At 33.0% G+C, this 17,805-nt stretch overlaps 2 protein-coding genes across 2 annotated transcripts; both read right to left on the bottom strand.

The window, feature by feature from the left end:
* Positions 1-448: 448 nt before the first annotated feature.
* Positions 449-7,189, bottom strand: LOC110718762 (phosphatidylinositol 3,4,5-trisphosphate 3-phosphatase and protein-tyrosine-phosphatase PTEN2A-like). Its single transcript, XM_021897660.1, has 13 exons — positions 7,052-7,189; positions 6,011-6,484; positions 5,434-5,535; positions 5,277-5,333; positions 3,984-4,049; positions 3,133-3,309; positions 2,925-3,011; positions 2,769-2,833; positions 2,610-2,686; positions 2,070-2,116; positions 1,828-1,958; positions 1,675-1,744; positions 449-1,298 (listed from the first exon to the last, which is right to left on the bottom strand). The coding sequence occupies exons 2-13, from the start codon at positions 6,449-6,451 to the stop codon at positions 741-743; spliced, it is 1,878 nt and encodes a 625-aa protein (XP_021753352.1). The 5' UTR covers positions 6,452-6,484; positions 7,052-7,189; the 3' UTR covers positions 449-740.
* A 1,428-nt stretch (positions 7,190-8,617) lies between these two features.
* On the bottom strand, positions 8,618-12,350 carry LOC110718763 (low-temperature-induced cysteine proteinase-like). Its single transcript, XM_021897661.1, has 5 exons — positions 11,814-12,350; positions 9,909-10,144; positions 9,652-9,792; positions 9,085-9,546; positions 8,618-8,978 (listed from the first exon to the last, which is right to left on the bottom strand). The coding sequence occupies exons 1-5, from the start codon at positions 12,304-12,306 to the stop codon at positions 8,901-8,903; spliced, it is 1,410 nt and encodes a 469-aa protein (XP_021753353.1). The 5' UTR covers positions 12,307-12,350; the 3' UTR covers positions 8,618-8,900.
* Positions 12,351-17,805: the final 5,455 nt, after the last annotated feature.

The following is a 17,805-nucleotide window of genomic DNA, read 5'->3' as shown; positions in this document are numbered from 1 at the left end:
AGATTTTTTTTGACTTGGTCCTCTAACATGGTATCAGAGCTAATGTAACACAGTTCACGGGTTCAAATCTCATCCACACTCACTTTCAAGTGTAATATTTCGCGTTGGGTATGGAGAGGCTCATGTTGCATCCACATTTCAAACTCAATGGACTCTCATGTGAGGGGGCGTGATAATTTATATAAACCAATAAAAATATAAATATATTCAAGGAAAATAACTAATTTCAATAAGAAGTATAAAGTATATCAAAAACAAAACAGTATTACCATAGTTAATGTGACATTTCTCGCACACTAAACTTACTTAAGTGCTATGGAACTAATGGAAGTATGTTTCACTGTGACTGTTATTTGCTGCTGATTTTGACTACATTTTACTGATGCCATAAATGTATTCAGTTAATCACAACTCATTCTTCCAACTACAAGAGAGAAGGAATCAAGGATGTCTTAAAAAAATTGTTTGATTTGTACCAAAATAAATATCATTGTGTACAAAGCCAGAGATTACAAACGAACATCCGAAAAAGAAAAAAAAAAGTACAAACTACAACAAAAATCTTTATCCACAGTTCACAATGGATGAGCCACAAAAACAAATTGACATTCCAAAGTAACATGAACATAAAATGAATAGGGCAGGATCTTCCTTAACAAAGAAGTGCTTTTGCTATGGTATAGAAATTTTTTATGTACAGATTGCTGAATTGAAGAAATCGAGCAACAAACCCCAGTGGCTCAGTCGCTTTCATAATCTTCATCATCACCAAAGGAAAAGACAGAAGCATCGGCAGCCATTGCTTTGAAATCACTAACCCCTTCAGAGTTGGGAGCTGAGAGGGCAGCTCCAGTTCCAACAGCCTCGCTTTTAGACTCTTTTACTGAATGGACCTCTGTCGATCCTCCTTTACCAAGCGATACTTTTTCAACTTTTTGTGTCAAACCATCCACCTTCTGATCTGAAGTGGACTTAGTTTCAGCAGGAGGGGCAGTTGACTTTTTTGTATCTGCTGAAGAAGCTGCTTGAGCCTTTCTACTCCTTGACGAGCCTGATCCATCGGCCTCGTCATCTGAAAACACATCATCTTTGTCTTCTTGTTCACTTTGAGCTTGAGCTTGAGAATCTTTGCTAGCTTCTGAAGCAGACGAGACCTCATTTACTTGTTCAGAAGGGGGGCCAGTCTGGTCATTGGGCTTCTGGACCACAGGTTCAGGCTGAGGTGTAGGAGATGGAGGAGTGCCATCATAGTCTACAAGAACAACCTCAACTTGGAAACCAGGGGAAGGCAGCTTCCGCTGTACAAGCCCAAAAAATACATACAAAATCAGCATATTAAAAAGGATATAATTTGTCAACTAAAAGTATTGATTTTGAGAATTTCCAAGTCATATGATATAGGTTGCGTAAAATGTTAAATTCGAAAACTAACAACAATAAATTAGAAACTACTTTTATAGAAGGGAAATTCTTTTTGGCCACTATTTTTTAATTTTCTTATTGGTGAATTGCAAAAAAACTTATTATCCTTGGTAATCATGAAAACAAAAAACAATAACTAAGAAATCCAGGTAATTCGCAAACAGAACAAATCAGACTTTTTGAAGAAGTGTTTAATACAAAAAAGTGGTGCTTACAAGTACATCAAACAACCTCTGAAAGGTCGGTGCTTACCTTATCAAATCCATCCATATCACTGGTGTTTAAGATCTTTCTATTTTCTATCATTGTTGTGTTTAGCCAACTGTCAGACACATGTAAATTATAAACAATGGCACTGATAAAGAGCACATAAAATAAGGGTTTAGACATAGTAAGGTTCCATACAAATAGAAATCTCCTTGTCGATCATGAAAGAGGACTTTAAAGTCACCAGACAACTCTGTTAGTCCAGGCTCTCCTGGCAAAGCAAACACCATAATTCCTTTCTTTGGTGCAGTAAACCAGAAATCCTCCGTCTGCCAAGAAAATGGTACGACTTAACAAAATTCCAGCTCAAATCCAAATTCAAATGACACGGACATATTTCTGTGTCAATTCTAATGATATCAACTTATCAAGCAACTTACCGACAGATCCTTCGTTCTTGGATGTTTCTTCGTAGAAAAAAGAACACCTGTCCCCAGTAATGTAGAACAATTAATATAATAAACTGGTATGTAAGTTTCCAAGGAGGGGAGGGGAGGGGACAGTACAACTGTACAAGAATCACTCCAAAATTCACATAGAGGATGAGTTTCAAACACTCAATATAGTGATGCTTCATACAACAGTCAAGGATCAGGCCTCAAAAGTGAAATATACATCGTAATATTTCATAAAAGACAGGAATGAAATGTACTCTGTAACAAGGCAATATAAGATATTGCTCTACAATTCAAAATGTTTTGCAAAGTGACAAGGTAACTCATTTTTTTATTTTAAGAAATTTACTGAAAGATCCAAATAATCTAGAGTTATTTTAATACCCCGTAACTGTTTTACAAGATGTCAGTTATTATCATAAAATTAAAGCACAATGCAGATAGTAGATATTTTTAATTGTTAGACTTGCAGATTTTTTAACATTCAGAGCATATTATTCAAGATAACAAACACATGCACCATACCATTGTGGTCTGAGACAGTTACATGGGGTCTGATCCAATAAGGACACCTGTGAAGTCGAAATCCCCTAAGCATGCACCTGGAAGTAGGATATATACCAAATTTAGTAAAAAGAAACAGTCTAGTAATTATTGACAAACATCGAATAGAAAGTGTCATACCTACGCCCAGGCTGAATCTCCCCATTAAAGTATGTTAATGTTCGTTCAAAATACTTGACATACCTCTGTAAAATATTAATGGAAACTAAATTACAAAATGCTACAAAACAAGACAATTTGGCAAGAGGAGCATAAGTCGATTGAGTAAGAACTGACAATCTGACTTGGCAGAACAAGAGCCTTTCCGTCAAAACATCTTTTTTGATTATAGTAATCAATTGACTCCTCAGCAGTTGGGAAAAACTGTAGAGGTTAAACAGAGATTGATTAGTCTTGTAATCCATAAATAAAAACCAGAAGTTCAGAGGAATGGAACAAAACTGATTGGACCCTTAATGAGTCCCAGAGGTTTATCAAGTGTCACCTTCAAGTACACGAGAAGACTGCAAATCATTAAACCAGTCCGAGCCATTCCCGCTTTGCAATGCACAACCACAACATTCTCAATGTCCTCCTTCAACCAAGAGTAAGCACTTTGACAAAACGATTTAATGAGTTGGATTGGTGGGCAATTGTGGTCATCAAATGGGCAACTAGCAACCTGTCCATAACAAAACCCAATATATTCAGAAAAGTGAGAAAATGCACAGTAGAAAACAGTTAATGTCACTGTGTCAGCAACATGAAACACTCTCAGACTTTATTCAACTTTACAAGGCAAAGAGCATTTATCTTAAATATTAATCATCAATTTTTGTAAAGTTTATAAACTAGCAAGTGTGTTAACGGAACATGTACAGCCAAAATCAATTTAAACAAGCAAATTCTATTTGAGGGCTATAGTGAGTCCAAAACGCCAAATCAACATTACACTATAAGTTCTAGTGTAGTATTCTGAAACCCTATTAAACACCAGAAAATTTATAAAGCAGGAAGAGCCCAGCTAAGCTGCTGCTAGTTAGAATTCTTAAGTTGGTCCCCAATAAACATTCCTTTCTCTTTTGAATTAATTCATACAGCATCAATGAGAAGAAAAGGAAAATAATGACAACACGCACAATAAGCTGGAACTTCCATTAAAGTGATTAATTCAAAGAAACTCAAAGAAATATAGCTCAAGGAAAGCCAGGAGAAATCCATAAACCAGGATCTGAATCAATAGTACAAAGTACAAAGCTATTACATTAAACTAATAGATGCTTTTTAATTGAGAAAAAAGGGTATTCTCAATGACAAACAAGGAGAATAAACATCAATAGGCTTATAACAGCATACCTTTCCTTCAAAAAGAGAGGCATCATACAATCTCTCAGAACAAAGATTGTAAACTTTGTACTTATCCTGCAAAGTAAAAGGTCCATTCAACATCAGTCAGATAACAAGATTTAGGATTTCACAGAAACACAGAAGACCATTTAAAATCTTAAGCTTTACCCCTTGATTCTACATGCGAAGAACTATGGTGACCACAGATTTATACAAGTTTCTAATCTCATTTATAGTAGATTTGGAGGTTCCAACAAAACAGATATACCCATCCCTAAAAAATCACAATGGAATATAATATCAATAAGAAAGGATAGGGAGGAAAATAAGAGTAGTAGATTATTATTATAATGTTTAAACATGAAAACAAATGGGAGAAAACCACTGACCAAAAAAATTCCTTTCACTAACTTTGGAAGTGATATACAACATGATGGTGATGCAAAATGCAACCCAAAATTCCAAGAGAATGAGGCTTTCACTATTTCATGAGGGTTCTGGATATAACGCTACGAGGCTAAGGTGTTTAATTACCAAAAATCAATAGTCAGACAGCAAGCCTATCTCACCCCATGAAAAAGAGTTCCACATCAAAGTACTTAGTTGTTTGGGTATACGAAGCAACTGCAACAGCCAGGAAGTGGAAGACTGGAAACTATCAAAAAACTATTTGGATGACTTCATAAAAATGAGCTTCTTGAGGGAAGTCCCAGTTACCTAAGGAAAATAGGTAAAAAAAAAAAAAATCCTTCATTTTGTTGACAGCAGAACTTTTTGTAAATTTCCAGTTTTTGTAAGCTCTACATCCTTTTTTACTTCCTAAGGACTACTATTTCTGGTGTAGTCAAAAAAGCAATTAATAACTTGTTCAGTCTTAATGAAAATTTGAAACACAAATACATACATTTTATTTTTGAAATTGGGAAGTGGCAATCGCCAAAGATTGATCCAGTAAATATTCACTCCCTAAATTAACAGATCAAATAATGGTTCTGCATTTTGGACACACAGGATCATGCAGTACAATTCTATAGAACTCCCTAGACCACAGTATTGGATTCCAGCACATCTGATATTACTGCATACATTGTAATTAGACAAATGCATTTAAAAAACCCGTGATTTAGACATGCAGAAGTGATAATATAAGCAATTAGGCAGCATTATAAACAAAGGCCTAATAGATAATTAAGCAGCACTGCTTCGGGGAAGGGCATACAGGGTAGCATATTACATAAAGAGATAGATGTTTGACATTTTGGATACACTCAAATTTAGACATGACAAAAATTATCCATTTACCTTATGATGGCTATCTAAGAAACTGATCACTTCTTCCATATGATTACGGTACAAACCCTGCATCACAATTTTCAATACAGTATTTAGCAAAAAACGAAAAGTAGATGACTACACAAAAAAGATTACAAAGAAGCTGCGGTGTCATAAAGTCACATACCTCTACATAGCCAAAAAAGCCTGAACTCATATCACCAGCTGGGAATCCCATAGCGATAATGTTCTCAGTGATATAAGTCATATCCAAATCATATCCATCTTCCTGCAAAACACTAACAAAATCAGAAGCACATACAAGCAATTATACTTAAATGATAAATCATCGTATTCTTTTTCCCCCCTCCCCCTCTTCACCTCACGCATACACACGCACGCGCGCAGAAAGAAAAGTATAGCCTACAATATGGTTGATATCACCTCTTATTTGATCTCATGGAACAGGGGAACACAGAACATCAGGTTTCCCTGATAAATAATCGATCACAAGTAACTATTAAAATGATTTCATAATCTTTTTAAAATTTACTAGTACAGGAAAACATGTAATTAAGTCTCATCATCAATTTATCAAACCAGTTGAGATATTTCCTATCTAGCTTTTACTGCTGCAAGACATTGATTAAGTGAGCAAATGCAAAACTTTTAACTGTTTAATAAATCTAATATTTTGATTCATAGAGAAACTTATGATTGGAAGCAATGCAAAGAGATAAAATTTTAAAACGAGGCAACGTCACCTGATATCTTCGTTTGTTTTGAGAAACAACATGCCGAGCCTTGACCGATACCGCCCTTACAGCATTTTTCGATGTGTCAACCAATCCTTTGGTGAAAGTTCCAATAAAATTTGACTGAGAAGATCCTACATCAGAGGCATCTTCAGGAGCAGGATCTCTTGGGGACAAACGAGCCGTTATTCCACTGGTAAACCGAGCAAAGGCCGACTTTGGAGAGTTCTCAGCAGGCAACTCAACTTGTCCTCCTGCTGATGACTGCGGAATTTTCAAGTTTTTCGCCCAAGATGCTATCCCAGATACCGGTTGCTTGGCCGACGCATCATCACTTGCTGCATTATTCACAGCGGCATCCCCAGGAGGAGTAGGCTGTACAACTGCAGCTCCAACAGGAGGTGCGGTTGACGAATCCACAGATCCAACATCCGTTTCGACACCACTCATTTCGGATTCAGCATCCAACAAAACCAAACACCACTGCAATGAAATTGTGATCAGAAAACACCCAACTAGTCAGAAACATCTTCATCACACCTACTAAATTAAGAAAATTCAACTACCAAAGTAAATTCATACATCATCATTACAATAACAAGAATAGAAGCTTTTTGCACCCTAAACTTCCCACATAAAACTATATTCATGATAAAATTAATACTCTTTCTATAATTAGAACTCAATCCAATCACTCGTTCTTATCTTATTCATTTCATCATATCAACAAAACTGAATCAACATTTCAACATAGTTACAATCCTAATAAATAAAATAAAAGATTATGCACACAATCAGCAAAACCTAATTTCAAATTAAAAACTTAGCTCAAAATAACAAGCAAAAAGAATTGAACATTTCTCAAATCAACAGAACAATAATTAACACAACATATAAGCTAAAAAACTTAATTCGATTGGAATTAAAGCGACAATAAAGAGGAAATCAAATAGAAACGAAAATTTCAGCAATATTTAAAAATAATCGTAGAAATTGAATTGAGAATCGTTGATTTTTTCAGATCTGTTGAAGAATAAAATCAATAAATACCTAGAAAAATTGAAGGTAATTTGCAGAAGAAAATGAAGATTAATGGAGTAGTTCGATTCTGAGAGGAGAGAGAAAGTAAGTTCGATTTTTGGGTGATCACGAGATGATGTAGGAGAGAAATGAGTTGATTGTGGAAAAGGTCACGTGCTTCATGTGTCGGACGTTTCTTAACCGTTGATTAATTTTGATCTTTGCTAAAAATATGTTGACGGTTATGATGAGTTTGACTATTTGGGGAGTTGAGTTGCCTGTGATGTACTGTATCACTCCCTTTGACGAGAGTTATGAATTATGGCATTTCCAATGAAATTATTTTGATACGAACGAATATCATTATTATGGCATTGTTAATTTGTTATGCCTTTATGAGATCGACAAAGATGCATTTTCAATGAAATTATTTTGATAGGAATATAAAAATACTACTCAATTCATTCATTCAATCATATTCTTTAAAACATTATATATTCCTTAAAACATTTCCAATGTGATTAGTTTGGTAGGAGTAGTATAATTACTACTCAATTCATTCATTCAATTATATTCCTTAAAACATTTTATAGTAAGATTTCCTTATTATTATTTCTATATAATCGGGGTCTATTATATTCGTCATATTTTTACTAATTTTTAGGTCTGACATATTCAGATAAAATAAGTTTAAAAAATAGTTTTGATAAGAGTTACAAATTATCAGAATGAGGGATAGCTCAAGTGGTAAAATATTATGAGATCTATTCTCACTCTTGCCCTTATGGCTTTCTAAACACCAAAAAAAATAAGAGTTACAAATTACAACTAAAAAAATTTAAGATCTGAACTGAAAGCATATATCAATAAGATGCTTAAGACTTTGTTGTGTTCTAATCACCTTATTTTTGCTTATTTCAAGTTTAATAAGTTCATATAGGTTCATTTAATTTCAACCGTCCTAGTTTTAATTTTTGCTTATTTTCTTTATTTTGATGATAAATGATAACTTAATTGTATCAATACATAAGATTTTTGTAAAACAAAAATACTAAAAACTAATTGAAATAATATATGTTCAATGTAATTAAGTGAATCTCATTAATTTTGAAATTAAATTTCAACACTTCTAAAATGTCATACACTAAGGTGTGAGGAGGAGGGTATTGCAATTAAGAGGATTTGATTTTGTAACCTTAAGAAAAGGAGATTCTAACTTCTAAATGCCTCTTATCAGATAATGTTCTCAAAACACATCTATATGTATGGAGAGGTGGTAGTGTTGTTGTGTCATAAGAAGTATTAAGAGCTGACCCTCTGGCCTCTGTTCATATTGAGAAATTATTACTCTCATAAAAACACAATGGAAATGAACAAACACATTTAAACAGAAGATAGAATAACGGAGCATCAATCACGGAGTAATAACGAAGAGAGTTTCAAATTAATGGTAGTGGGCAATTGCCTAAGATACACCAAAATATTATTTCAGCAGTCCTAATTCCCAAACCACAATTTAATTTGTCAGACATGCAATATGAGAATGCAGAGATTAAATGAGGATGCAGAGATTGAATAAGCAACTAATCAACCATATTGAAGTAAAGGTAGCATAAACTATTTACATAACCAATGATTCCTTAAAACCAATGTGCATTGTGCCATGTCTTGACATAGTAGTAACTTCGTTGCCATTAAAGAGTATTAGTACAATTTTTTAAATAATACTTCGTATTTACAAAACCACCATGCTGAAAGAAACAATGCATGGTGAACAATGGGATTCCTTACTGCAACCTAAGCAACCCTAATTCTTCCGTATTCCGCAGTTGCCAGGTTGAGAAATCCTTTGCAGTTGCAAGCTTGCAATGTCAAGTGCTTAAAAAATGCCGAACTTTGCGTGGAGCTTTGCAGGAGTACGCTTCATTGCTTTAACGCTCAATGGGCTGTTCTTGCTCTGTTAAGCAAAAGAAAAAGATATCAGCTCTAGAACTTTAACAAGACAGAACGGGTAATGCTTACTAAATAATACAAGTATGACGGTAGTAAAATAGCGGGCTTACCACATTGCAAGTACCCTGCCTAGCGTTGCAGACGGGATAGTCATGAGGGCAGCAGCTAGAGTGGTCAGCACAGCAGACAGCAGCCTCCAATGGGCAGCAACCCCAAGCAAAGCAGTAAGGGCCATATTCGTAGACACAGCAGCAGGTGGTTGCAGAAGGGCATGAGTAGTAAGAATCACAAGTTACATCCTCTGAAGGAGGAGAAGGGGGGGATGGAGGAGTGGGACCTGGGTTAGGGGGGTTCTCGCTGGTCTTGATTGGGTATGATGGCTCTACGGCAATACCACATTTACCAGTTTTCAAGTGCTCCACATTCCTCTCCATCCTTATGTATCCACTCTCTCCCCAATCAGCACCCCATGAATTCCTCACGATCCAGTAGTCCTTCCCGTTGTCAGAGCCATAACCAACCGCCACAACACCATGATCCAGATCTGCTCCACATCTTCCGGTAAAAACACCCTGCATTTGATTTAAACATTGGTCATTCACATTTCTTCAGGAGCAGAACAATAAAAAAACAGTTCACTTCCAAGGAAAAAAAAGATAACAAGGGGAAATGCATACCGATTGATAGAACTGGAAGGAACTGCCACCAGCTTCAATGGCAACACTAACGGGTTGGTGAGCAACTGCCTTCTGCAATGCCTTTTCATCATTTTCAGGGACATCTTCATACCCATCAATTGTAACAACCTTGGCATTCTTCTGCAAAAAGGGAAGAAAAAAGAGAGTAGGTCAATATGTGTGTCGATTTTGTATCAGATACATAGAAGGTGTGCTCAGTGTTCCTAATTTAATGCAAAACATATGACAGTACATACCCTGTACTGATCACATTTGCCGTCTGTTCCTTTGTACGGATAATCTTCATCAGTATCAATGCCTCCATTGTTAATAATGAATTCAAATGCGTAGTCCATAAGTCCCCCGTCACATCCAGAATTGTAAGTTGTATCACAATCTACAAGTTCTTGCTCAGACAATGACAACAGATCCCCAGTCACGATCTGGTTAATTCCCTCCACAGCAGCAATTGTGGAGAATGCCCAACAACTCCCTTCATTTCAATAGAAATCAAAAATGTTCAATACATAATACTTTAACTTGATCAATCAAAAGATTAAAAACCAAAATTAATCATCCATAAATAAATAATAATACAGTAGTTGATAATAATCAGCCTTGCTCAAACACATTTGAGGGTAACACTAGTTGATTAAGATTATATTGAACACCAAGTAATAGATAATAATCAAACTCTTCAATAATAAGATTAGTATAGAACTGACCCTCAAAAACATCAGTTATTCACATCAAATACACTCACAGATTCATACCTTTTACACAATTACAATTATCCACATCAATTAGACTCTCATGGACCACACCTTTTACACAATTAGATAAATTTACATCTTATTTAACACCTCCATAATATTTAAGTATCACTTTTACAAAATCATCCACCTGCTATCTACAAGTCAATCATGCTCACCTTAACAACTATTCTAACATTTGCCAAACATAAAATAGATTTTTTCCCAGAAAAATCATATTCAAGCCACATAAGAAGCATATGCAAAATAGACAAGTATAGATACTTTAGACCACACTAAGGAAATTAGTGGGGCATCTAATTATATGGCCCATCTAAACGCCAAAAGTGGAAAAAGATAAAGTTTCTAAAATGAAAATTGTATTAAGGCACTTTTAGTGGGGCCAGTCTACAACCACAATTCAATTTTCACACCAGATAATTGTTAGTCCATAAAATATCATCATAATGGTCCTATACAAAACAATAATAATAAATTAATAACCCAATTTTATTTCTTGATCTACAATGATTAATGATTAGAGAGGAAAAGGACAAGTTGATAAACAAAACAAATATCAACAATTTTAATGAAAAATATGACTCAAGATACATTATATTATAAAGCATGAACAGAACCACTATCCTAATTTCCAGCAAAACAATAATACAATAAAATTCTATTTACTTAATTAAAATATTATAAAATATTTTCCAGTTGTTGACTTCTTCTATCTACTTTAACCATTTCACGGATTGTTTCACCTTTTTCCAAATTTACAGGCTACATACACTGAACCCTTTACACTATGATAATCTACATGATCAACACAATTACACAAATCTAATCAATTAAAGCTAAAAACTTATATACAACGAGCCAATTTTTGAGTGATTCAGAGTAATTGAGCTTATCTTATCTTATAAAAGCACATAAGATTCGTTGTAGACCTACTAATAATTAAATAAAAATCATCCTTAAATCTCTCTTTAACTTTAATAATGATAAATAGTGGTAGACATCTACACGATTAAAGCAAATTTTTTTTTTTTTTTGTTTTGAAACAACACGATTAAAGCATCTTATTTAGTTGAAGCAATAGTACAAAATTCCACCCAATTAAACGCAACCACTTGCTCATATACAAACAAATAACAGTCCAATCCGCTTTTTCTGCAAAAAAATTCATGCAATTACCATAAATTCATAACTTTTCCACTAACCCTACACAATTTAATCATTATTCATATCTAATCCAACATATAAATATAAAAATAAAAAAATTACCATAATAAGTTAAAATCTGAATCAATTTAACTAAGCACTGTAATTCATCAAATAAAGTAAGATAAGCATAATCAACAACAAAGAACAAAAGAGATTCGAAAATACAAGGAGAAGTGAAATTACCGCATTGCCCTTGGTCCTTGACCTTAGCAACGGCGCCTTTCTCTCTCCAGTCAACGGACTCCGGCAACTGATCACCTTCCTTAAACAAATACCGATCACTCTTAACCTTCGATTTCAACATCGAAGAACTCGAACTCTTCTTCTTCCCCAAAAACCTAGATCGAAACTCATCGTTCGTCAAATCAGCGAACTTATTAAGCCCTAATTTATACGAATTCAAATCATCGGAGTTATGTTGATCGATGAACTTCAAATTATCCTTAAAGATCTTGAATCTCTTCTCCTTTTCACCCAAAGCGTTGTAATTCTTGTGGTGTTGAACAAGCCATGATTCGTAGATGTTCATGACTTCGTCATCGGAGCGTTCAGAGGAAGAAGGGAGGAGGTTGTGGGATTGGTCGTAGGAGATGATGGACATGTCGACGGCAGAGGAGACGGCGAGGAGAGAGAAAAGGAGGAGGAGAGAGAAGGAAGCCATTGAAGAAGACGCCATTTTTGAGGAGGAGAGAGAAAGTGGAAGGTGAATTTGTGAGAGAAAAAGGGGAAGAGGGGATGGGATTATGTAGAAAGGAGGTGGGGTTGGTTGAGTATGGGATGACAACTACTAATCAATTGTAGACAATTGTGTGAGGTGACAAAAGGATAAAATTGGTATACTATGAAATTAATTAATTTGATTAAATAAAAATTATAAATATAGATAAAATTATTACGGAGTATAAAAAATCAAGACCTAGTATTTGGTTTTTGATGACAAGGTAGTGTGTCATTGACAAACTTTGATAATTGTGATTATTAGAATAATTAATTAGGGGTTGATTTTTAAAATTGGATAGAATTGATTCAATAATGAATAATGGCTATTGGAGGGGATTTGGGGGAGATTCTTTTTTCTATTTTTGACTTTTTTGTGGAGAGTTGATTATTGTAAAACAAAACTTTAAGAGAAAATAAAAATATGGAGTATATTGTTTAGAAAATTAAGATGTGTGTTTCTTTTTCAAAAACAAAAAAAGAAAAATAAGAGAATTCTCCTACTCCTAAGCATTTGTAGTTAGTGGAGCTCAAAGTCACAAGTTGAGTTCCCCACCAACTCCACCAAGATTTGTTTGGAACAGATAATACTTGTCCATAGTTTTTACAAGTAATTAATTTCTTAATTAAAAAAAATAAAAAAAAACAAGAAAAGGCTACTCCATAGTTGGCTCATCTCGTTGCGTGATGAGATACACGCTGCAGTTCGGAATTAATTTGTATGAACTCTTTTCTCCAAAACTTAATTACTTTGACGGAGAACGATGTTTAATAAATAGCCTACTAATCTTGCCTAAAAAAAAAAAAGGCTACTCCATAATTTAAGTTCTACCAAAATTAGGTTTATCTTAAATTTTTGGTCTTTGGAATAAAGTGGTGTGGAAATTATTCGCACCATGTACAAAACCCTAAGATGAGGAAAAGTTGAGATTGATTCCTTTTTCCTTCTTAGCGTCACCAACTAAAAGTATATCAACAAAACTTCTCCTACCTTCGTGGCTTTATTTTTGCCCTATTGTCATTTTTTGGGTCAAACTTAGAAAACTTTGATCATACATTATCTTTAGTTCATAAGAGATAATATAGTCATATGAGATTTTGTTAGATTCGTCTCATTATATTTTTTTTAATATCACGTTTTTATAATTTCTACGTATATGAAAATAAAGATAAAGACGTTTTAAGACACATCTCGAAGGCCGTGCAAAGTCAAATATGACAAAAAAAAGTAGGGACGGAGGGAGTAATCATCGATGTTACTCGTATCATTTTACTTGTATTGTGCAATTGGTTCATTTTTTCACACTTATGGAGTAATCTAGTTATTAGGTTGGGTATCTCAATGATGATAATAGGGTCAGAGTCAAGGTTAAAAAGCCCTTAATAAAACATGGTCTATAATAAGATAGGACTCTTATTGGGTACTCGTATGATTAATATATGATCAAAATAGTTGCCCAATTTAATACGAGTAGATAATGTATAGTATATGGATTTTTTTGTATATAATACGGAGTAACTACTTACACAATCTGCATATAATTGTGTGGTATTTTTAATGTGAGAGTGAAATAATAATGTGATAATTTTTCGACCCAAAACATCCTTATAGACTTATAGTCGGTGAATGCGTCAATGCATGAAGGTGCAAGGGCGGTCTCTCGACACATCATAGTCGCATACCATATATGAAAATTATAATGTAGTCTTATGACTTTTGACTATTATAATTTTTTAAAATGGATGACTGAGATTATTTGTTTTTTTATTTATTTTTTTAATTAGTAATTTTAATTAAAAAAATAATTTTTTAATTATTTTATATATATTTTTTATTTTCAGAATTTCAAAATTATTAAAAAACAATTTCTGGAAGATAAAAATATATTTAAAATAATAAAAAATTATTTTTAATTAAAATTAATAATTAAAAATAAATCAAAAAACAAATAATCTCAACCGTCCATTTTAAAAAATTGTATTAGTCAAAAGTCAAGACTACATTAGAATATTAATAAAAGTTTCTTTTGTACGCTATAATCTAAAATATCAACACAAAAAAGCAATTTCAAAAAAGAAAACGTTAAACAAACAATTGTGAATTAGCAAAATCCTGGATTTGGAAGTGTTTGTGAGTTAATCTTAGAGCAACTCATTTTCTCCCAAAGATAATCTTAATTTAGCAAAAGTTACAGAGAGATCAAGAGATCGAGTAATTCCAATAAATCATGGCCATGCGAAGAATCCCAAAATTCCTTTGCATTATGGGATTTTGGAGAAACAAAACCATGTTATACCATCCAAAACACCTCATTTACTCCCAACTTGGCGCTGCCCTATTGGATTTGTCGCATATTTTCCAAATTTGCAACATACATGCATTGTCCAAAAAAATCTCCAACTTTTATACATTTTAAAAGGTTTAGATCAATTAGAGAAACCCACAATGATTAGCATAAAGAAACTAACACTTGGTACCAAAGTTAAAATTCGATACATGCAACGATATTAATATCAATACTTTAAAATTAAAATCTTATTTATAGTACAATTAAATACAATAAGATTATATTACATAAGAATTATAGAAGATAATGACATCTTCTGATCTTCATGAAGACAGAAGAGACTTACTTGAATTTATATTGATTGCCTTCCCTAATTAAGTTAGTTAGTCCCATTCATATATAATACTTCGTGTTCATTTGTCATCCCGAAAATGAATCATACGTATATCAATAATTTGCCGTAAGAATGGAAGTTTTTATAATTTAATGGGCAAAACATAGAAATAACAATTCTCACCAAACAAGTGACCAAGTAGATGTATCATGTATGTAATGCATAATTTGCATTGAATACTCAAAGAAAAGTGTAAGTGTACGCCAAAATATCGTGATCCAAACAGCTGACTTGTAGAGATTTGTAGTGTATGTGTTCGTAAACAGACCTCAGATTCACTTCCAACCCTCGTGGTCCTCATGTCATGGCACATACTTACAAATTATATAAAATCTACCTTATCTTAATTATTCTTCAATTTATATTTTTCTATCCGCATCTACCCATGTCGTTTTATCTTTCAATCATAAAAATTCCAGCTATTTAGGAATCAAGATAAGTTGATTATTATTATATAATCTTTGTACTCCCTCTGTTCCTTAAAGTTCGACTCACTTTGCATTTGCACGGTCTCTAATGAACATTTTTTACCATTAATAACTTCGGCTATATATAAGTAAATTTTTTAAAAAGTTGATAGTTGGAAATTTATCATATGGGGAATCTAATAAAATCAAACTTGTTAATTTATTTTGATTGTATAAATCATAAAATGTGGACAAAGTTATTTTATTTTGACCACATTTATAGTAAGTGAGTCAAACTTTTAGAATCGGAAGTAGTAAATTGTAATGGTATAATACTCTCTTTGATATGTGTTATATACTCTTGTATTTTTCATACTTTGTTTGTGTACGTTTGTCAATGTATTAATTTAAACACGATTAATAAATTAAATTACTTTTTATCAACATTACTATATATGTGTCTATGTTATGTTTTATACACGTATAATTGAGAATAATATAAAAGATTGTCTCAAGTCTCAACTTATTATTAAATAGTGTCATGATTTCAAATAGAAATAACAAAAAGGATCAAAGGGAATAATAAGTTTCGACGGATAACATTTTCAAGTAAATGATTTTTTTCGTTTTATAATGGTTTGGCTTGTAAAGCGGAAAATATAATTTTTCCAAAAGTGAAAAACTTTTTCTTTATGAAAATAATGAACATTATATTGTCCGATCTTTACAAAGTATTTCTTTACTCCTATCCATCTTCTATATGTCGCTCTCATTTTACTCTGTAATTATTTTTATAAGGAAATAAACAAAGAAACTTTTCACAAATGCGTTTTCTCCTTCAAAATTGTTTATAAGGAGTATTTATGTATGTCCCCTTAAACAACAAAATAGTGACTCACTTAGTAAGTTTCTTAATTTGGTAATTTTCTTAATTTAAATTTTAGAGGATTGGGGTTTGAATTTTACCAAGTAAAGGTGTTTGAGTAGGAATTCCCTAACCCGTTCCTCTACCCCTAAGTCTTCGCTCAGGATCCTCCTTATAAAATTTAAAAAAAAAGTATGTGAAATTGGCAAGTGTGTAGTACAGATTTTTCATCTGGAAGATAGTAAGGTTTCCCAAGTAATAAGGAATCTCTTTCAATCAAGGTCATGGTGGATATTTAGGTGGGACGTGGATTATCTATTGTTACACTCGCCGACTTTACTAATAGATTTTTTAGTCGCAAAAACCTTATTACTTATCAAGACCAACCCTTTAAGGCATTATCATACACCATGACACCAATCACAAGTTCAAAACTTATTGTGAGGTGCAATTTATTGCGTATTTTGTTAAAGTTTTTCGAAATTAGTTGTTACATTGACCAAATAATTTGTGTTTATACAAATGAAAGTATTTATATTTGAATTTTAAATATATTAGGTCATTTATATTTAGGTTTCGTTTGGTTGACACGGAAAATAAATTACCATAGAAAGTTGTATTTCATAGGAAATTATTTTCCAAATGAAATTCCTAGGAATTTCTTTAAATTGTTTGGTTGTGACAAAGAAATTCCCATGAATTTTAAATGACTAAGGGGGGTCTTGGTAATTTACTTCCTACATTTTGTGGGAAGTAGAAATTCTCATGATTTCCAACTTCCCCCATTTTTGCTTTTTTGTGTCAACCAAACAACTATCGAAATTACAAAATCCCATGAATATTCACTTCCCCATTTTATTTTGTCAACCAAACAACCCCTTAATATATACTTCTTATCATTTAATTTGAATAGAGGAATATGATTAATGTAATACTTCATAATTAATTAGAAATCAATACGTATTCTATAATTCTATTTGACTTCTTTTATTTAGGTGCGGTGTAGAAATAGGGGCATGTCAACTAAATTAAGCTAAACTAAAAAAAAATCGTGGGATAGTGACAATAGCCACCTCGACTATATTTTTCTTAAAGAGCTGCTTTACGTGACTATTAATTTAAAATTAAAGGGCGTATTCAGTATTTCTTAGCATGTAATAGCAAACTTTTCAAAATTTAACAAGAGGATTAGAGAATTATCTAGTATGGCTTTTGAGTTGTGATTTTTAATGCTGAAAGAATCCATCTATCGTACTCTCCTCAACGAGGAGGGGAAAAAAGGTCAGAAACTTAGAGTAAATGATAAGTATTCTAAGAGGAAGACGCAACTCTAAATTGACAATTTCATCTAAATAATAGTTATATTAGAAAGAATCTCTTAACTCTCAACTTATAAAAAAATACAAAAAATGGTGGTTGTCACAAAAAATCTGCAATCTCACAATAAAGTAATTCTAATTCTGGACTGCACAATATTTATCTCTTTGAAAGGTATTGAACCGGT

Source organism: Chenopodium quinoa, unplaced genomic scaffold (genome assembly GCF_001683475.1).
Source record: "Chenopodium quinoa cultivar QQ74 unplaced genomic scaffold, ASM168347v1, whole genome shotgun sequence".
NCBI lineage: Eukaryota > Viridiplantae > Streptophyta > Magnoliopsida > Caryophyllales > Amaranthaceae > Chenopodium > Chenopodium quinoa.
The sequence above is the reverse complement of the archived record's forward strand: the minus strand, read 5'-3'. Positions and strand labels throughout refer to the sequence as shown.

Coding starts and splice junctions, on each gene's coding strand:
- LOC110718762 (XM_021897660.1), bottom strand. CDS start 6,451: ATGAGTGGTGTCGAAACGGATGTTGGATCTGTGGATTCGTCAACCGCA. Junction 3,310..3,983: donor CCTCTCTTTTTGAAGGAAAG/GTATGCTGTTAT, acceptor TGTTATGGACAG/GTTGCTAGTTGCCCATTTGA. Junction 1,959..2,069: donor CAAGAACGAAGGATCTGTCG/GTAAGTTGCTTG, acceptor TTTTCTTGGCAG/ACGGAGGATTTCTGGTTTAC.
- LOC110718763 (XM_021897661.1), bottom strand. CDS start 12,306: ATGGCGTCTTCTTCAATGGCTTCCTTCTCTCTCCTCCTCCTTTTCTCT. Junction 10,145..11,813: donor CAAGGACCAAGGGCAATGCG/GTAATTTCACTT, acceptor ATTGAAATGAAG/GGAGTTGTTGGGCATTCTCC. Junction 9,547..9,651: donor CCTTCCAGTTCTATCAATCG/GTATGCATTTCC, acceptor AATCAAATGCAG/GGTGTTTTTACCGGAAGATG.